Here is a 21,833-nt window from a genome sequence, read left to right as displayed (position 1 = left end):
AACCTGACTCCTCATTTACTCAATGAACTAGAAATATTTCTGTGATTTCTGTGTGCTTAACAGCCAACGCAGGGCCAGACGATGTGTTTGTCACTGAGTGTTCATGAACATTGTTTTCTGCTTGTTTTGATGAGTCATGTCTGGGCTGCGATGACATGACGGTGCAAACAGAGCGGGGCAGAGTGATGCATGTGAAAACGAACCATCAAGTGTGGCCTGCATTTGTTTTGTGTCTGCACCAAACAAAGTGAGCTGGGCATTTTAGGATCCTGAGTTTTTACATTTTTTTTTTATTTTTCTGTTAACGTCAGACTGCGTGAAGACAAATAAAATGAGCTGAAAGCAGACTGTGGTTTTAAATATTTAAAGAATCATCAAGGGAAGTAAACAGTAACACGAGATGGTTAAATGCCCAAAGTTAGTCAGAAACTGAGATGGTAAAATTGTAGATTTGTTGTGTGTGGGGGACAGATCATAGAGCAAAGATTTTCAATTCAGGCAGGTGAAAAGAAAAACGGCCTTTACAATTTCCTTTTTGGTCATGATTAAGTATTAAAGTCAGTGTTGTTTTTTTTTTTTGTTTTTTTTTAACACAAAGTAGCAATCATAAAAGATTGACCTCTGGTCATTCTGGAGGTCAGGTCTGAGTGTTCAGATCATTTTCTACATTTTGACGCTCTTTAACTCACAAACATTAAATCTTTCATTGGGGTTTTATGTCCTAAAGCGACATAAAGTAGTGCAGAATTTAAAGTCAAAGGTTTGAACATCTTTTTACGTAACAGGGTCTAACCAAAGCCTGGTCTTTCACATGAAGAATTTGAATCGATTGTCTTTGAATCGGTTTATTTGATTGGACTGAACCGACTATGAGTGTAAATTGGATGTTTTTTTTTTTTGTTGTTTTTTTTTTAAAACAGCATTTGCTTTGAATTCCAAAAGCAAATGGGGCCAAACACAAAAGCATGCCCCATTTCCAATTTATATTTGTAAAAAAACAAAAGACAAAATTAAAAACCATCAGTCTTTTCGATAAAACAACTTACGGTTTTGGGTTGTGACATATGAACATGTGTGAAATGCTTCAGCGAATCGCTTTGTTAAGGAAAAATTAGAAAAGGAGAGCGGGGAGTTTCTTTGAGTTCGGAATAGGTTTTTTTTTCCACATTTGCGCCGTCAAATATTCCCGATGAAATCTAATGGAAAAGCAAACTTTTGACCACATGTAGTGAAGCTTTGATAGGCAATGCTGCATCAGGTGCACCCACCTCGAAAATATCACATCCATATTCGTTCCTGTGAAGCTATTAGTAACCGTTTACCCTATGAGTCATGGGGGTAGGTGTTTTATCAGCCGCTAAATATAACCTCCACGTATTGATGTGGTGCCACCAGACTCTGAGTTCTCAAGAAAACAAGAAAAAAGAGACTTCATTTAAGGGAAATGTTAAGCATCGTCTTTGGTTGTTCATGTTCTGACATGAGTTTTGTATTTTGTAAATATGTTATCAGTCTGAGCTCAATTGATCCAACAATAGAAAGAAAAAAAAGTCTATAAAATATCAAACGCTCCAATCCCCACATTTTAAATTTTTTTTTACCTTTATATCAGTAAGGCTCAGAAATGTTTTATGCGTTCCTTTCCCAGCATGTGCTGTACAAAAGGATCGCAGGTCAGTGCACCTCCAGACATTACTTTTACACTAAATATACCAGCAAACGTGACGCTGGCACAAGTGTAAAATATTTGGGTCAGCTGCTGTTGTGTTCTTGACATTTTTCGAGGTGACTAGAGTTCGTCCATAATCTCAGACTTCAGAGAGCATCATTGGTTATTTGCTGACTGAACTTGAACAAATCTACAAAAAATAATACAATAAAAAATGTTAAATTATGGAGTTATGAAAATAAGTCCACATCAAAAAGTTAGTGCTGTTCCGTCTTTGTAAGGCCCGTTTTTGAGGTGCATGTCAATGCAACAGTTGCATTATGCTTTAAAATGTATTCGTAAGGCTTATTTTATGTACGAAAACCGTACAATACAGTCAATTGTTGATTAGTTTATAATTTATTCTAAAAGATTATTTTACAGACTAAAAATCTTTATGTTTCCAGATCAATTTTACAAGTATTCGAACTCTATAGATAAGATATCGGTATAACAAACAGGTGTTACAGTAACCTGTATTGGTAGCTATGACAAGTTTAGATGATTATTGAATCTGAAATAAATCAGCTTATTTGATTGTCTAATAAGACAGGCACATTAAGCTTTTAAACCGATTTCCCTCTTCTAGTAAATCAATAACAACAGTTTGGGTAGAAAAAAAAAAAAAAAGAATCACACTTTCCATTAAATACTTCAAAACAAGGCAAAACATTTATTTGAACTCACTGTTTAAGTTTGTATTGCATTCGAATACCACATCATCCACAGCATTAAATGGCATTAACCTAAATCTTTACACTATTTATATCATTCACACATGGCATTTATTTAAACAATAAAGTGCTTTTAATTTTTTTTAACCTTCTGTTCAACAAAACAAGCCAAAAAACAAAAAGAAAACACAGAGACAATTCCAGCGACCACTCTGCGGGTGCAGTGGAAATCGTCACACACACACACACTCAGAAATACTCAATCCCACATTTGAGCAGGGAAATATTTCACCCACGGTGTTTAGTTGTAAAAATTAATCTGTGCTTTAAACTCCAATTGTCTTAAGTTTAGACACCAACAGATTTTCAGTCATAAGATTATGAAAAAAAAAAAAATACTTTGCTGCATGAAGCTGCTGCCATGTTGTCCTTTTTCTGTGGGGGGAATTTTCTCGGGCAGATTAGTTCCACTCTGGTCCGTCTCGGTCTGAACACATAGAAAGGCAACATGAACTCATGCAGCGGACTTGTTCGCCGTCTCGTGTGCCGTCAGCAGGTCAGCCTGCCTCTTGTCTCAGGTGTGAACTGTGTGCAGAGATCGACGCGGACGAATCCCCGAGATATACATCCGCCGTGGACTCCTGGGCGTTATGTCGAGCTGCGTTTTTGAGTCTGGATGGAAAAATTCATTCAACGCTACGAGAAGCAAAACGACCTGGAAAAGTTTGTGCTCTCCAGGTGCATCTCAATTAATTAGAAAATTTGTTGAAAAGTTTTCTTCTTTCAGTAAATCCAGTCAAGAAGCGATATTTTATACTGATTCCTTGCACAAGATGGTAAAATCTTCAAGTATTTTCCGTATTTCTGTTCGTTTAGGTGATTGTGATGAAAGAAAACTTACAATTCAGCTTCTCAGAAAATTGAACTATAACATCACTTTTCACTGCATATTTCTGGAAAATTGAGTGGAAGGCAAAACTTTGGTAAAATCAGGTGGACAAAAGACAAACTGCTGACTTGACAGTAGCTATTCACCGAGCAGTTGTTGACACTCACTGCAAAAACAGTAAAGTCGCATTTTATTTAAAGTGACTTTAGCAGTAACTTTTTATTTAAAGTGACTGCAAAAGAAGTTGTGCTGTTTCAAATCATATAAAGTTGAGTGGAAGCAATTTAGCACAAGCATCAGGAAGAACTGTGGACTTGAGAGTACTGTGAAGTTAAGGGCATTCGTAAGTCTGTATGCAACTTTTCATTCATCATATTAATAAAAAGTTGAGTGGAAGGAAAATGTTTCACAAGCAACAGGAACAACTGCAGCCTGCAGAGGACTCTGAAGCAAAACTCTTCAAATTTAAAGCAAGAAGGAAGTACTCTGCTTCACCCTTCCATCTGCTGGGAAATCTTGCAAAGATTCACATTCATGTTTCCAGCAGAACGTGGCCCTTGTCCACACCGAGAGAAGTAAACACGTTAAGGAATCTGCAATATGGGGTTCACGTTCTGAATCAAATTATTTTAATTGATTGAGATGCACTTGATGAGAATAAAACTGCTGAAATGCTGAGTCTGAAGACAATACTCGGGCCTTGTTTTGTGTTACACACACACACACACTCTGCCCAGAGACGAGGCCACCGTCACATACAAGTGAGATAAAGGAACTTAGGACTCTTTCATTGATATGTTAAAACATCTCTGATAACTGAAGAAGCAGACCTGCAACAAAAAAACAACAACAGTCAGTCATTTTGTTTTGCAGTGGCGACGCCTTCGAGATGTCAAAGTCTTTGTTGTTGTTTTTTTTCATCCAGCCTCAAATCTTCTGAAGCGGCCATTGCCGTCCGGGCCAGTCCTCTGTGTTCCTGTTGTTTCTGCCGGGTGTTCGATCGGCAGCCCGATCCTCACCCTGCGGACCAAACAGCTGGACTCTTGCTGACGGTTTCACTGCGCCTCCCTTTGCGACCGCGGTGTCCGTTAGCAGTAGAGGAAGGCACATAATACTTTTGAGAGTGCTCTCTGGACACTCGGGAGAGGTTTTTTTTTTCTTCTTCTATTTTATGACCTGCTGTTTTGAGTGACAGGCACTTGAATGCCCTTCTGTCCTGTTGCTGTGAATAAAAAATAAAAAAGTGAAATATTAGGAAATAGCGACGTTATATTGTGCCAAACTGATATGAGGAAGCTTACCCAGTTTGTACTTCTCTTTAGCCTCCGACCTCTCCTTGGCATCAAAGTACCAGACTGTGATGGCATACCTGGTTACGAAATAGATCTATGTATAAATAAATACTAAAGCACATCAAGTTCACATTAAAACATCATGCTGATTTATTTTTGCCTAATTCATTATTGTATGCTTCGTATTGTATATTAAGAGGGTCGTGTGGGGTAGTGTCCTGGAGTTAGTATCTAACCTGCAATAATAGACAGCAGTCACAGCATCATTTATGTAGAATCAAACCAAAATTTTTATAAAAGAGCTAATCCTACCACGACTCAGAACACGACCCATTTAAAGCAAATTATTACCATCTAAGAGCATTGAAAATTGTACCTGATTAATACTTAAATTCCCTTTGACCTTTCATTTGAAATTTCGAATTGGGAGTCATTGAAATATCGGGCAGTGAAGTGAAACATCATGTCATAGAAAGTCAAAATGACATCTAGTATTGTAGATTTCATTTTGTTTAAATGCATGCAAAATGTGTTTCCAGGAACTATTTCCTTCAACATGATTAGGATTCAGTCATGCAACGAGAGAGAGCAACATTTTCAGCAGACATCATCAGGCCTGCTTCATCCTTTTCATCCGTCAATCACTGCCGATTATGAAAATGTTAGCCTCAGAGTTAAGGTACAGATCCATATAATCTAGAATAGAAGTACATTGGGAGGTTGCTGTCTTTGTAATGCCATTCATGCGAATTACCAACAAAAGACGGAACAAACAGTCTGAAATGCCGACACTCTAGTCATTTTCTTTTCGTTTCAAATATTGGTGAAATTATGTTTTGGAAAAACTCCAGACACGATGTGTTTGATAAACAGTTTACTTTCAGCACATTGGAAACCTTTCTGTCCATTTCCCTTGACATGAGCTTCATATCTCAGCGCTGTCTTCTACAGGCCAAACCCCCCAAAACAACAACAAAACGTGATAAAACAGAAATAAACCCATTGTGAACGTTGCTAAAAAAGTTCACCAATTATCACAAAGACAACAAACTCAAACCACTTTGGAGCGACCATCCTGGGAAAAGGATGTCTCAGGCAGCGCGAGGTTTCTCATCTCTCCTGTGGGGCTTTGTTGTTTATTCCTGTCTCTCATGTGTGTGCCTCTTCAGCACGAGTCCTGCCATCGAACCTTCCTCTCCTCTCCCTCCCACCGACCTCCTCAGGAAACATATACTTCCTGCCTGTGGCCCCACCTCGCCCCCCCTGCCCCCTCAGCAGTCGAACCGGCAGAAGAAAGGGGAAGGGGAGGCTTCACGTGATCGCCGAGGACAAAACTAAATTTATGCAACGATGTAAATAAAGCCCCCGTTGACACTGGCGTGTTTATGCGCGGAGCGGTTCTATCGCATATCAGCATCAGCGCAAAGTAAACGGTTGCTAATCCTAATCTCACAACACAATTAGGAGGTTTATTTCACATTTTGACAGATTGAAACTTCAACAATTGAAGGGCGACTGGCAAAACCGAGGAGCCCAGAGGGTCAACGACAGAAAACTGAGCTACACATTCTATTTTTATTAATTAAAAAAAAAAAAATGAAATTAGTATTTACCCAGCAGGCTTTTCTTTTATTTATTTGTGAGGATGCACCGCATGTTCCAGAGGCTGCTACTCACCGAGTGGCGTGAGATGGCTTGACTTCATGTGGGTTTCTGCGGTCAGACCAGAAGATGAGCAGCCGGTCAAACAAAGGCTCGATATTGGCCACCACGTTTTTACCCTCGGGGTAGATCTGCAACAAACCTCCGTGCGTCTACAAATTGGAATGTGCACAGATTAGTCACATGTCTGCAGGGAACATGTGCAAGTTGAGAATATAAGATTCCAATAAAGTGAGAAAAAAAAATGTTAGAATCGATCACATTTTAGCTAAGAAACCCGAGCAAAGAGGGAATTGACAACTAGCGACTGAGTTTTTCAATTTAAAAAAAGAGAACAGTCAAAGCACCTTAACGTCCCAGTTCTTGTTAAGATAGTAGATGCATGTGAGGCAGCGTCCATCGCCGTTCGGGTTATCAACATGGCGGACGTAGCCAGCCCCATTCCCTGGATAACAAGCAACCATGGCCTAAGACAAAAGAACAAACAACAAAAAATAATTAAAATCTTATGCATTTTAGTACAATAACAACAGCTTTATCATCACATGCAAACATGCCAAGAGTTTTAACAAAATACGCAAAAGACAAAGCCCTGATTAATCAAAGCTGGACATGACGGGTTGACCAAATCCTTCATTTTCCTGATCATTGAACCCACATGTACAACATGTTTAAACTGACAACAACACTCTTCAGTGTGGGAGTTGGTACTGAGGAAAAAGGATTTAGTAGTTAGCTATTTTCAGGGTCAGTGAGATTGTGAGTACTGAGAAAACCCGAGATCTGAGTGGCCATTCAAACAATTTTCTCCGAAATGCCGATACATTTCTGCAGTTCATTTCGGCTGCGAGAGAGCGAGTGAGAGCAAAACCTTCAGCAAATAACAAGAAGGGAAAACATGCTTTATGTGCTTGAGCTTCCAACCTTTATCACTACGGATGGTGGATTTGGGAATGTTTGGACTATTATTTTTTTTTATCTCAGCATTAGAAAATAGATCTACATACCCCTATTTTCATATTTTCCACAAACAATAATGGAAGTTTAGAAATGCATATTGTGACAACATCTGTTAGAGATTTTTTGATATTATCATTTTGTTAAAGTGTTCTCTTCCTTATGTGTGTATGGGCTGACTTGGAGGTTACGATTGTCTTCATGCGAGATAGTAAAACTTTATGGTTCTCAGATCTTCTTCTCTGGTGTTTATCTGCCCGGTCTTAGGTGACAGTTTGACCCAGAGCTGAACTGGGCTCAGATTGTAAATTAGATATCACACCTGGAACTGAGTTGTTGGTCTGTTTGTGTTAAATGTTTTACGACCTCTGTTGTTTGATGTTCTTTGACAATAAAGAGGGAGCTCACGTGAAAGCAGATCAGAATTCTCTATTGAGCAGCTCGGAGGAGCTGTTGATCGGGATTTCTCCTTCTGCAGAAGCCTGACCATATTTAATTCATATACGTTGTCTGTGGTTATTTTATTGTAGGTTCGAGGAAAATACCTAACAACATCTCAGGCTCTAATATTAAAAGGTTAATGTGTGAAAATGTGATGCAATCTCTGTCAGCAAGACAAGCATAAAAAATACAGGTATTGGCCACAAAATTGAAAAATGAAAAAGAATCTCTACTTGTATTGTAGTATAAACAAGAATTATTATGTGAATATTTGACCACCTCAACAACAATCATGATGTCTCTTTTTGTACATATTATTGTTTTTGTTCAATGTCAGTGTCAGAGTTTAAACCATGCATGTTACTGCAAGAACAGAAACAAAACACATCACAAGGTCTAGTTCTGTGTGTTAATTGTGTAATTCAATTTGTTTTAAGTATAAAAAATACAATGAATATTAACTCTGTTTTCATTTGATTTTCATTCCTAAAGGAGTGAATATTTGAACCAAAGCCCGAGTCAAATACTGAAGGACCTGCGGTGTAGACGAACAAGCATCACCAATTAACTTCACTTGAATTAAACAATGCAGCTTCCTGACATAAAAGTGACACTTGACACATCACTCAATGGCGAGAGGTCATCACCCTCAGAGTGATCACTCTTAAAAGCAACCTTTTCAAGTCTTCAAAAGTTCGGACGTTTATTTACGGCCCGACACCAAAGCTCCTCTGGCTGGTTGGAGCAGTGAAAACCTGCCGAGGTTAATGAGCTCTGGCTGCGGGCGTGAGCTGCTAATGAGGGCCGACAATGGCCGGCTAAGTAGAGCACAACCCAAACTCGCTTGGCTGTGAATGAGAGAAAGGCGACACACACACACGCTCACTAAAACGCCTCAGGAGCCATCGCCTACATTTGAGCAGTGGCAAAACAACGGGGACAAGTGCAACTGTCTTACCTAAAGGTTAAATCAATACCGCAGCGGTGCAGAACCGGCCAGTCATGAGTGATGGCGTCTCAGTCAAGCTGAGGTGATGCACCTTGGGAACATAATATTTCAGTCTCACTCGAGTTGTTCCAAGAACCTAGAGGCTTGTTTCAGTCTGAGGAAACAGCTTGCAAAGTATTTACTGAGGGCCTGAAACGCGACCATGTTCCATTCACAAAGCCGTGGCACACACACCGCCGTCACTTAACTTCCAGTGCATTTACAGAGTCAAGTCTCGTGGTGACCCTGGTCTGGAACCGACCCCAAACAGCTTTTCACGCAAGCCTCGGTTCCCTCCGGGTCCCAGGAGAAAGCGGTGCGCTCCGGCCCCCCGAAGGCCTCCCAACGCCGAGACGTCAAGCGGGGGAAATACCAGCGTGAGGCCATTGTTTGAGAGAATGCGTACTGTATCTGCAGATCGTTTCTGAGCTGGGAAAACGGCTGAATGAACCCTGACATATTTCTCATCTTGCAAAATACCATTCGGGAAAGATGCATAAAGTGTCTCGGGAGCCCGTCTTCGGGATAGTTTTCACGAGAGCACCAGTGGCGAACAGGTGCTTTTGTTTTTATTTTCATGCTTTCTCTGATGGGCGATCGTTTGCATTTGCTCATTTGTAGCAACTTACAATAAGGAGAGATGGACGGGTCAGCATCTTGAAGCTAAATCTTTACAATCACTGCTTATTCACGCGAGGAGCAGACTGTTGCAGTCCAGTGTATGAATGCATGGCACTTGAAACACACATGAACATCTCAGTAAATTGAAGATGTGTTCTGAAGAGGCTCGTTTGTCTCCTTCTGAGGTTGTGGAAATAACCTTTAAGCAGATATTAAATATACAATGAACTATTTCTCTGTTAGGAAATTAGCTGTAAGCAGAAAATTGTCAAGATTAACAGCAATATAGGCTTGACTACATAATATGCTTCACTTTGTGAAATTAAATGAAAAAACAACTTCTCAATGAATTTGAATAGATTTGAAATGTACCTGCATCGGCACACCAAATTCAATTCACTTAAAATTCAAAAATGCTTCACTGATCCCAAAGGGAAATTAAATAATTATACCAAAATTATATAATACAAAATATTGCACTTATTTTGCTATGACTGATTCAATTCAATGTAATGTGCAGCTCTAGTCTAAATCTACTTATCTGCGACAGGAAACCTCACGTCGTTCTTATGCTTATGTCACATTTCACTAAAATGCAAATCAATCTAATTTTTTGTCCTCTCTTCGGGAAACTCTGCTACTAATGTAATTTCGCCGCCTATTAGTTGCTACATTTGTCAGTTAGTTGCTACATTTGTCGACGTTCAGTTTATTATTGTTTTGAATCAGTTTACTTTAAAATAATCTAAATGACCGTCATTACATCAGCAAGAAATGCAAGAACTTTGAATTCAAAGATGGAGGGCAGCACTTGTGTTGCTTTTGTAAATTATGTCAATTACGGCCATCTTAGAGTGACCCTTTGGGACTTTTGGCTAATGATAATGACATTATGCAGAGATGTTTAGAAACGGCTGTTCCTGTTTTTGCTGGCAGCTTACACAACAGTCACTGGAAGATGTTTTGAAAGGCATTTTCTCTACAGATTGTGTGTATTGCAGCACTTGTAATCAAACCATTGGTGCTTATAGAGTAAAAAGTGCAGACAACATCAGATGTTGTCTTAAGAAAATTAAGGGGTTTGACTTTAGACGGTGCTGCCATTTTCAAGTTCAGATATCACTTTTTGCTTCCGATCAACATCCAAAATTGATACGGCGCCGAACGGTTCATACGCGTTCAGCTTGTGTGTTTCACAGAGATGATCAAAATCTACTGAAGATCTGCTGAGAAACCAGTTGGTGTCAATAATTGGAGGATTTCTTTTTTTTTTTAGTTTGACAGATTTAACTGAGTAGTGACTGACTTCGTTTTTAAACCACATGTTGTAGGACGTAACTGAGTGAAGGAGAGAGTGGGGTGTTTAAAAACTAAGACATTGTAACACTCTCTACCAGCCATAAAACATGACAGATTTGGAAATGCTTGATCTTTATCCAAAATCTCAGGGTCAAGGTGCAGAGCTACATTTAGTAACAGTGTTTTAGTACTGCCAGCTGCACTAATCACTAATCATCAGATGCTAAAAACAGAGTCAAAGGTCGCAGCCATGTCGTCATCGTTTTAAAATAGTAAACGATTTCACGCCTAAAATAAATAATTAATGGCCACTTACGGCAGGACGGCAAGAGATAATTTGGAACGTCTTCCTTCATCTTCTGATGACATGTGCCCCAAATATCAGCCAGAAAATTCTATAAAAAAACTACATGAGAATGCAAATACTCAGTGTGTTTTGTTCTGTGGTAAATACATTGGCACAATTGAGATTCTCTGTTTTTTTTTTTTTACCAAACATATACTGTGAAAGACTACAATCTGTTTTGTTCAGCAAACAACAAGCAAAGTGTGTATTTTTGGAGAGCATGTACATTTAAGTCAGTCTATTTCTGCCAACGAGTGTTTGACTGCAAATGGAACGGCTGCAGTAAATAGACCACAGACAACTCAACCAAACCCTTTACTGGACCTAATAGCACTAACAAAAGGAAGCTTCATGCATTTCTTTTTTTATCTCATCTTTTCTGTCAAATAACCATTCACGGAGCTTGAAATAGTGCATCCTGTCTGCCCTTCGCTGCTTCCTGTCTGACTTATGTCTGCTGAGAACTGCGCCCACGTCAAGTTTGAGCATAAATTACCACCTGCCTGGCAGGTACAACCTTTTAACGCCAACACCAGAGCCCCGGTCCGCTGGCACGACAGGAAAAGGAAAAAAAAAAACAACAACACTGAATGTAGTGACGGCAAAGCAGGCAGAACCTGCTGTTCTGGAAGAGAGTGGCCAGTGGTGAGCGCTTATCGAGATAAGAGGAATGACGGTGGAGAGAGCCGTGAGGGACTTGATGAGGCTGAACAAATACAGGCCTGAACTGCGATTGCGTGAGAGAGGTTGAGCGCCGATTGGGATAACTGGAAGCTTAAATCATTCCAGGGTGGCTGCAGGTAACCGTCCGTTTGACATTTTCAACCTGCATCACGCTGCGTCTGACGCTCCACAAATGCTGCTGTGGAAAGGTTGCGACACGTCGATGCATTCGGGCTGAATGCGTTGCACCGCATGGTGACTCGTTATCTTTACAATCGCCTCTATCTGACTTTTCAAGTGCATCGTTACCTTTTACTTTACGTTACGTACGCAGCGCAATAAAGCACAAGCAAAAAAAAAAAAAGGTGTCATAAGTGCAACTTAGCAAGAAATGCAAGAACTTATTGCCTCTAAGGAGACTTTGCCTGAGCTAAAGCAAAATCCTGGCAGAATAACAGCTGTGTGTTCCACCTCTTAGAAGAAGTAACGTCTTTTGTCAGCAAAATTGGGCATGAGTCAGTCAGCAGTATGAAGGGATATCATGGTTTCAGCAGGAGACTTATTAAAAAATAAATTACATGTTTTTGCACACTGTTCCAAAACTTCAAAGCCCTTTTATGTGAAATGCCTGAGGGACCAGATTTTTCTCCAGATCTCGGAGCAAAGGTAAACATCTTTTACAATCTAAAGAGTCATTTCTCTTTTGTTCAAAAATAAACTTCAATTCGTCTGGAGCTGCAAAGCCTTGATGGCTATAATGCTCTGCATATCTCAGCACAACAAAGAATTTCTCCAAGGAAAACTCATAAATGTTGCTTTATGTGTATTTAATTACTTAATTAAGATAAAAAGGAAGTAAGATATGAATTAAACAGCATGCCTATGAAGCTCAGATTCTGTTTTAAACTGTCCTTTCAATTATAATCAACAAGACGGTGACTCCTCTAAAACAGTAGTCTTGGCTCACAGAGCTCCATAATTGTTGAGCTATGCTAATTTAGGAAAGTCAGAAGATATTACAGTGTGATCACGGTACGTCATTGGATATTTGCTGTGAAAGGTGTTGTGAATATTAATATTCACAACACTGCCACTGAGAACTGGAGAGAACTGGAGAAGCACCAATCAGGCCTTTGCAGGGCTGGGACCGATTTCTGGTTCCCTTGCAGGCGTTTTCTACCAACGCGGTTCGGAGCCAGCTCCCACAGATGTTTTCAAACCGTGTTTTCACACGTGGAAAAAAGCTCCACTGCACAAATGTGGTTCAACTTCGGCACCACAGAGTAGCCGATTTTTCTGCGCGAACCGTAACGTCCCCCGCGGACCGGTCAACAGCTGGAGAAAAAGGCCAGTCAACTGAACAAAGAGACAATAAACAAGCATGGCAGCGAAGAATGTGCAGTGCCTGACATTAGTCTCTCTGTTATGTGCAGTAAGAGAGGACAGTGTACTGGTGTTCTCAGAAATTCAAGGTTGAAGAGTCTGAAGATTGGTAAATTAGAGGACGATACACAAACAGGGAACGTGGACATCTGAGCCACCTCCGCCATCTCGGTGATATTTTCCCTTGCCACACTGTGTTACACTCACAGTTAATAACAAATGCTTGGTTCCCCAAACCGGTGGAAGCGGCCGTCGCTGTCGTCAACAAAACACCAAAGTTTGAAGGCAGCCAAACTGACCCAGCTCAAAAACGTCTTATTGAAAACGCCAAAGTTTGACTTCTGATTCTTTTTCTCTTTCCTTTGGAATTAGACACAGTAGAGGATTAAAAATGTTTGAATGAATTCAATAAATATGAGAAGCACAAAATCAGATTTTTGACTTTTGTACAGGGCCATTTAAAAGAAAAAAATGTTTGACTCCAATCATTTTCCCATTGTTGGGAGGTCTCTAGTGAGAAATGATGTCTGACAATGTCGGGGTAAAACGTTGAACACAACTGTCACAAATCAAAAAAATTTTAAAAATTAGCGAACTAATATAGCTGTGTTGTCACACAAACAAAACAAATGCTTTAAAATAAAATGTGGAGTCATAACCTGCTCCAAAAATACAGAGTCACTGCTGGGGAACTTCTGAAATCACTCAAGTTTACTCAGTTCAAAAATCCCCTCCCCTCCAACTCTCAGGTTTACACCAGCTGAACTAACACCCGCCAGCTTCGTCTCTTCAGGCCTCACAAACGCACCGCTACTCACTCGCTGGCACTTTTGCCTGCCATCACATTTTGACTTTGTCTGCATACTTATCATGAGATAAACGGGAAACGGATTTCAATCAACATCGATACCTCTCTGCGGTTATCTTAGCACAAAGAGGTGAGAAAATGCACTCTGCCCATGAGTCAGGGTCACTGTGGCCACGGCGGCGCTCATTATGTGTGAGTCACAGCGGAACATTAAGACGGAGCAGGAAAGAAAACACTGTGGTGTTCAAGAGGGGAGAGCTGGGGGTTCACTGTAGTCGGATCATATTAAATGGTTATGAAAAACTATGCACTATATTGCTTTTTTTTTTTTTAAGTTGACACTTCAACTAAGCCTGATGCAATAAGCAATACATAGAATATTAATCCTATGATAAATTAAACAAGCCTGGTCATTTTAATTTGAAGGGTAATTTTGTTTATTATAATCCATATTATTTATGTTTTTGGTTGCGTGTGGTTTTACTACTGTTTTATTTACTGGGTGTGGTTTAAATATCATGTTTTATTTTGGATATTTAAAATATCTTCCGGTTTCATTGCTAAATGCTTTTTACAAAAAAAAATGTTATTGGTGTAATAAAGGGCGAAATTGCATTATTATTCCACCATGATGAATATATTACTGGACAATGGCCTCAAGACATCATATAGTTTATTACAATAATTACTGTTAAATCCCAGCCGTGTGACAGGCCTAACTTCAACCAAGCGGAGAGAACTACATATAAAAAGCTAAAATATACATAACATTTTATGATATGAACTGAAATCTTGAAATCAGTAGGACACAGGGAGCGTACCTGTCCAGTCCAGAAAAGCACTCTGAATATATAAAGCCTATTGCACATCCAGAGAAACCGTGGTTGACAAAGCTAGCCATGCTTATAGCATTTTCTTAAATCTGTGTCCTTCTGCTCTACAAATAATCCATCTACCCACCCAAGCTCCAGCTGTGTGGTTGCCCCGTGAAAGCACGACTTCTCGCTGCCGCCTACATGGCGAACCCGTTAAGCGTCAGAGAGGGGCCGTCTATGTGCGCACTGCAGTAGCTGACATAATGCCGAAGCTTCCACTGCATCGCCTCCACCCCCCGCTCTACTGGCTAAACTCTTTGCTCACTGTTCCCCCTTTGCCTCTCACTTCCAGTCCATCCCCACCCACTGCTTGGAAAACGCCTGGATGTGCCACGGCTTTCTACTCCATCGTAACACAAGAGTCTCAGTTGCGTCTCTGCCTTCGGTTGACCTTACAGTCGGTTACGCGTCCCTCGGTCCTGCCTGCTCGCAGATGAAAGGAGTCAGAAACGCAAACTCGCTCCCTGGCAAGGCCGTATTCAGCTAGCCAGTCCATTTTCCCCTCCGTCTCTCTTTCATACACAACATACCGCTCCACTCTACTCTTTATGGGGCCTGTTACCAAGGCGACGGCAGGCAAATATTTTGTGCGTGAAGCGAGCGGGGTTGATAAGATAGGAGAGGAAGAGAGTGAAGTAAATGGCAGAGTGAAGGAAATGGGAGGTCCCGAATTAAAAAAAAAGACGACGACGACGACGTCGGCTTGCTGGATGGAAAAGCTGCAGTGACCTTTCACTTAGCTGCACTCCAGCCAGATCCTCCTCCTCTCCTTTCCAACAACTTCCTGTCGTGTACACGCCACCGCTGCACCTATCTCTGCGCTGTGTTGTGTTGGAGCAGTTTGTACCCCACACACCCCATAACCTTATTAACAGACTAACGTTTTTATCAAGGGAATCCTTTGTTATTTCTGCCAAACAAGACAGAAGGAATACATTATGCAGAAAGCAGCCGTGTGCACATAAACAACATAATGTACAGAAGAGGTTTTCAATCCAAATTAACGAAGCCAGAGGCTAATGAAGCCGAATGAAACTCTATCATCCGCAGAGTAAACACAGTTTTACTGAGTACGTCCATTTCAGTCAGGAAAGAATTTGAGTGCTTAAACTATCAAACGGTGAGGAAAATGTAAGACATTTTTCTTCTCCTTAGTCGTGACAAGACATAGGTTACTGATATAAAGCCATTCAAAAGATCTATGAAGTTACAGCTTCAAAGTCACAAAACCATTTTAGGTCATGTTGTTGCTGCAGTTTTAAGGCTTTCCAATGAGGTGCCAGAGAAAATGGCAGAGCGACCATCAGAGTTTTTTTCAGCTTTATGGGGCACAGAAATAAAACGACGCTGGAAGACGAGCTTTCGCTTCATTATCGGATATGACTTAGTGAAAGCAAGAAAGCAAAATTCAGCTTTTCTCTATTAAATATGTCTGTATGGCTGCCAACTGCATGCTGGCTACCAAAGTTAATGTCCCAACAAGTCAACCTCCTCATTTCGACCCCTCCGTGTTTCCCTATACAGACCAGAAACGATTCCCCACCGTAAAGGAACTTAATACATAGAAAAATGTGTTGCAGTTATTTGATACAGTTTTGACTCAAAAGGAAACATGTAAAGATTATTTCAATTTATTCGATTGGATTAAACCAAAAAGATTTAAGAGAGAAGTTTTGATGATACACTTAAATATTGTAAACCGAGGGAGTCGTTAGTTTCAATTCTAATTGATTGATTGAAGCGTCTTAAGCAGATCAAAAATCTGTCCCTCGCAAGAAAAAAAAAAACAAAAGTAAAAAATAAATGTTGCTAAATATAACTGTATAAAATGTTATTGTAGCACAAGCAGTGAATAAATTCTACTTTTCTGCTTTAAGAATAACCAATAAGATCTTGTGCGTTTTGTGCGCAAAGTTTTCAGGTAACCTTCCTCAAAAGGCTTCATCCACCGTGAACCTCATACGCGCCATTTAGCAACTATAGCTATGACTCAGGTCTGAAAACAGCAAAGTCATTGCACGTCCAAGGAAGTAAAGGCCACCAACTTGCCCTTGTCTCATGCTTATGTAAATAGCAGTGTGCATGTACTGAGGGCAAAGTCTGATGGTAAACATGGGATGAACAAGGTTACAGATCAAATACTTTAGAAGTACAGACAAGTGTACTTCTAAGGATAGGAAGGCCAGAAAGAAGACACACTAATCACTGTACATAGGAGAAGAAATTACTTTGCTCCATACCTATTTCACTTCATTATCTTAAACATCTCTTTTATAGCCCTGTTGATTAGGCAATAGCTGTGGGAATGGGCCTTTGGCTGCATGCATTCAGGTGTCACCTTTTCCTAATTCCTCCCCAGGGAGTAGTAATGTGCCTACTTGCCAGATCGCATGTGCCAGTACGTCTTCTGGATCCATTTCCTAATGGGACATAACAGTTTACATGGTTCACTGCGAGCAGAATAATCTAAGGCCAAGACTTGACATCGGCAGGTTTTGATCTTTCTGCCAGGCTTTTACGAAAACAATTTTGATTCGCATTGTCTGGAGGTGTTACAATGTGAATCCTGCCGAGACTGTGAGCGCCGCGCAGCTGGGAGCAGGCAAGTCTCTCTTACAGCGCAACAGCAGATCCTGGAAAACTGTCAGCAGTAAAAATTAAAGTTACAAGAGAGGCTGATGCATGAGAAGAAAGTCTGACTGAGATTATTTCTGAAGGGGGTTTGCACTCGAGCTTTTTCGTGCAGCTCACATGGAATAAGAGATCAGATAAGGGGAAGAAAAATAAACAAGAACGTCTCCCTTCTGCCATGCAAGCATCACGTTTGTGTGGTCAAAGTGATGGTAGAAAATGCTGTCAGAGATAAAGTGATGGCAGAGGAGATAGACTTTTTCTTTTTTTTTACTTTCTTCTTCCAGGTTGCTGTAGAATGAAGACAAAAACAAGGGCACTAACTTATCCGTCTCCATGTGCTGGAAAATCACATGGCTCACCCTGACACGCTACCTGTGGAGCAAGTGTGTTCGCTTGTGTGCGTATGCCCACATGTCGGCGTTACAAACGCAGAGATAGCGCGGAGCAGAAAAGGCGTCCAACCAATAAACAACAACGTCAAAAGACGTCACGCAAACACTGGGGGTTATTTTGTTGCCGGTATTTATCCTGAGAGGCAGGGGAATAATATTCGCCCTGGATGTCTCTGGAGCTGCTCTCGTCCGGGCCAGACTTGAGGGTTTGCTCAACCTCAGCAAGCTGAGACATTTCTGGCCCTGAAAAACATGCCAGTTGTGTTATGGAAACTGAAGAAAAGACCACAGTCTGACCAACATCAGGACGATGATAAATCAGAGAATGCTCTACATGCAATTGATCGCGGCACAATGCCAAGACAGAATGAAAGCCTCCATATTTTCAGAATGAAGGTTCTGCACACATATATCTGAACAAATTTATGAACGTTCAAATTTCGTTTTTTTTTTTTAAAAAACCAACACTGCCTGATACTTTCCATTTGGCCACTATGTGCCGTTCTGCTCTCAGGAGTGAAGGAAAACTAGAGGAAAACTAGAGGTGCCAGTCCAACGTAGAAGGAGAGAAAAGGCAAAAGAAAGGTACCTAAAGAAGGTTATGTTAAATGCATTTTTAGTTTGTATGCTGCATTTGAATGACAGTAATATTGTTAATTAATCTAGTTTGGCCTTCATGCGTAATGTTTCAGATACATTTGAAGGTTCCCTAATGATTCTGGTATGTAATCAGCAGTAACTTCCCCCCCACCCAGTTTTCTTCCAAGATTTTTTTTTTAAAATCCTGTGATTATTAAATTTGCTCCAGAGTCCTCACCCTCCTAAAACCGTCTCTCACCTTAGTGCGTCCATTGATGACACAGTTCCCCAGCTGTCCATTGGCAGCGCTGTACAATATGGCCTCATCAATGTGAGCCATCAGTGTCCCGATGCTTTGGCACTCCCGCTCCTGCCCCTTCACCCAGGCGATCTGGTCGCCTCGGATGTTCCGGGAGGGAATGTCCGCCTGGCTCACCAGCTGTCCGCCCCGGAACTTCCCACTCTGGTTCAGAGCCTCCACCTCCTTCAGGACACTGTCTCCCAGCTGCACACCGAGGAAGTTATCCTTCACACAAATACCGTAGTACTTCATGCAGGGGATAATGTACTGCTTGGCGATGCGCTCCGCTGACCAGCCGGTCCCTGCAGGAGGCAGGAGGCCAGGGATGGAGGGCAAATTTGGTACAGCTGCAGGATCTGGGGATGCTGTGTAATGTCCATTTCGCAAGTTGGCATTTTCAGGAGAGCAGTTTGGATGGTTGTGAGAGCTGCTGCTGTTGACGGTGACTCTAATCGGGGCGACTGCTCGGGCCACTCTGCGCGGTTCGGATGATTTGCTAGCAACAGTTCCATCAGCCAACTTCCGCCGCTTTAAATCTGACTCCCCTGCTCCACAATCCGGGTCTGCTGAGCATCCCAACCCTGGCGAGCCCATGACATGGCCATTGAGGATTTCTGATCCACCATCCCAATTCTCTCCGTTCCTCCTCTTCTGCTGCTGCTGTGCCTGCCTGACTTTCAGGTCCTCATTGATTCTCCTCGCTCCTAAAGAGCATATGTCATGAGCCGTTCTGTCCCCATCCTCCATCGTGAGGCCTCTGCTGTTAAAAGTGCAGACGGAGCCACCTGTTTTTGCTCCCATCCCGTTCACTTGAGCCGGGTAACTATGGGGCGTGTGGGCCAAAGCCTCGGCCTGGCTGGCCTCCACGGTGGCTGACGGGGACACCACGCCACCGTTGTAGAGCGGAACGCCGCTTTTGGACTGCTTTGTTGGGCTAGTGATGCCCGGGGAGTTTGTCTGCGAAGCCATGTCGGCGAGCAGCTCGGCGGCCGTCTGAGTCCCAGTGGGCCCTGCGCAGAAACCGTTCAGACCCATGTCTGCCTGGTATGAGCTGTAGATCTCTGTCTGCTGGCTTCTTCTCTCCAGCGACTCTGAAAAGACTGTTGGTCCAAGGCGAGAGTTTGTCTTCAAGAGCTCCTTCAGCCCCAAACTCTCCATTTGATCTCGTCGTCTGCTGGGTGCACACGTACCTCACGTCCTCCCTTCATTTTCCAACTGAGCCGCTGCTTCCTCTTTCGGAGAGGAGCACTGCAAGTATCATGTCCCCAGTCCTTCGTCTGCTCTGGTTTCAGCAGTCACTCTGCGTCTCTGCGTTTGTTTCAGTGCGCCTCTTAAACATATTCAGGCAGCGACGGAAATCTGTGGAGAGTAAAATGATACGTTTTTAGGTCTATATATAGGTGGAGTGCAGACCATCTGTTACGGAGAGCATTAGTAAAATAAAACGCCAAGTTTCTGTGATGCAACATGTTGCTGTGTGGTATAAACTGTTTAAGGTGCTACAGTTCAAGACATCAATAAGGACTTAATTTCAGATTTATAAATGTTTGCATAATATCCATTTAGGATCATAGTTTTAATTTAAATAAAGATTTAATTACGTTAACTGATTAAAAACATTCAACTAAAATTGTATTAATTAATTTATTTTTTTAATTGAGTTGCACTATCTGATGTTGCGGTCTGTCAGATGAGAAGTATTGTCACCTTAAATTATTTCATGATGGACAAAATCAGATAAGGGATTCTAAGTCCATACTGAAACAAAGTTTGACAATTATTTCAATTAACTTGTGTTTCTTATAACTTCAATTTTGTTACAATTTAAAATTCATAAAGGCTTAAATTAGGCTTTATTTTAGATTACAAATTCAGAACATCAGTAAGTTAAATACCTTTTATATATTAAATTTACACAAAATGGTAAATTCATACATTAAGCAAATAAACACACTCATCATTTCAATTACTTAATACATCTATAAGCGTAAATAATTTGCTATAATTATAAGCTATCATAATTAAGTATTACTGTATTTCATTATTTATCTTTTATGGTTTATGATATGGATTCGTCATCTGTCTGATATATTAAAGTAAGAGAGCAGGGAATTGCTGCTATTGTTATTGACTGTAATACATCATTTGCAAAACGTAACACAATTGCAATTATTTGAGTCGAATTGTCTTATTTAGCTTCTTCAAATATTTGTTAGTAATTTATTTAAATCATCACCTGCACAGGAAGTAAGCAAATTATTACAGTTGCACGTCAAAATAGATGTCCATGTGATATTTTCACCATTAAAAAGTGCAATAAACTATTTTATGCCTTGAAACAAGGATGAGGGATTTCTTAATGGAATAACAGCAAGTGGAGAGCAGAGGAGAGAGAAAAATAACTTATACAGGTTTAGGGATGGTGGCTGGTGGGCGTGGTCTCAATGGGAGCCCAAATCGACATCTGCTCGGAACCCCAAACATTCTCGATTCGGCCCTGACAGTGAGAAACCCTGAGCGTTTACTGGTGCCACAAAAAGGCCTGCATTCTTGGATGTCTTTGGATTTCATCTGAACACTTTAAAAACAAAATGGCACTGCAAACAAGTACAAGTCTTATTTTGTATATTAGTCATAAAAAATATGCCTAACACTTATACTTTGATTAAACAACATCAGCGTAAAAAACAACTGGCGCTATTGTCGTTTTCAAAAAAAAGTACGCGTTTACGAATGAAATTTAGAAGGATTTTCGCTTACGCAAACATAAAAATAATGTATTTTTGCGTCTTTGTCTGGTTGTAATCACCAACTTAACAGCTCCATACAAGACAGGAATACATTTCACAGAATATTAAATGAACATTAAAATATTTTATTTTTTTTATTATTATTTTTTTTTTAAAGAAGTGTGTTTGACATTTTTCAAACAAAGAGATGAATAAAACCGTCTCGTTACACTCACCCTCCTCCTCCGGCAAAGCAAATCCTCGGCGAGCCTACGTGACGGGCTGAGAGTACGCATGTTATTTCCGGGAGTGTCTCTGCTCGGCTCGGCTCGGCTCTGTGGTTCGTCCCATCCGAGTTTCTTTCCTTTTTTTTTTTTGCGGCGGTTATAAACAAGGCCAGGTGGCGACGGGAATCTGACACGTTAAACCGTTACCGGGAGACGGAGGGAGCAGGAGGAGGGGGCGTGTGGGGGGAGAGATGCTCCGAGCCGGACAAGCTTCCCGTAGACAGCCACAGCCAGCGCTCCCCCCGATGTGTCGAGGAGCTCCCCGAGTTTCTGTCTGCCTCCCTCCCCCGTCCTCCTCGGACTCT

General features: G+C 41.1%; 1 protein-coding gene across 1 annotated transcript; it reads right to left on the bottom strand.

The window, feature by feature from the left end:
* Positions 1 to 2,358: 2,358 nt before the first annotated feature.
* egln2 (egl-9 family hypoxia-inducible factor 2) lies at positions 2,359 to 21,833 on the bottom strand. The gene is made up of 6 exons (XM_055027997.1): positions 21,478 to 21,833; positions 18,471 to 19,871; positions 6,573 to 6,692; positions 6,241 to 6,377; positions 4,573 to 4,640; positions 2,359 to 4,493 (listed from the first exon to the last, which is right to left on the bottom strand). The coding sequence occupies exons 2-6, from the start codon at positions 19,668 to 19,670 to the stop codon at positions 4,441 to 4,443; spliced, it is 1,578 nt and encodes a 525-aa protein (XP_054883972.1). The 5' UTR covers positions 19,671 to 19,871; positions 21,478 to 21,833; the 3' UTR covers positions 2,359 to 4,440.

Source organism: Poeciliopsis prolifica, unplaced genomic scaffold (assembly GCF_027474105.1).
Source record: "Poeciliopsis prolifica strain line A6 unplaced genomic scaffold, Auburn_PproV2 SCAFFOLD004, whole genome shotgun sequence".
NCBI lineage: Eukaryota > Metazoa > Chordata > Actinopteri > Cyprinodontiformes > Poeciliidae > Poeciliopsis > Poeciliopsis prolifica.
This window is presented reverse-complemented; position numbering and strand designations above follow the sequence as displayed.

Excerpts from the sequence above, each read along its gene's own strand:
- egln2 (XM_055027997.1), bottom strand. The coding sequence starts at position 19,670 with ATGGAGAGTTTGGGGCTGAAGGAGCTCTTGAAGACAAACTCTCGCCTT. Across the intron at positions 6,378-6,572 it reads ACAAGAACTGGGACGTTAAG|ACGCACGGAGGTTTGTTGCA; the intron begins GTGCTTTGACTG and ends TCCAATTTGTAG. Across the intron at positions 4,494-4,572 it reads TAAAGAGAAGTACAAACTGG|CAACAGGACAGAAGGGCATT; the intron begins GTAAGCTTCCTC and ends TTTTATTCACAG.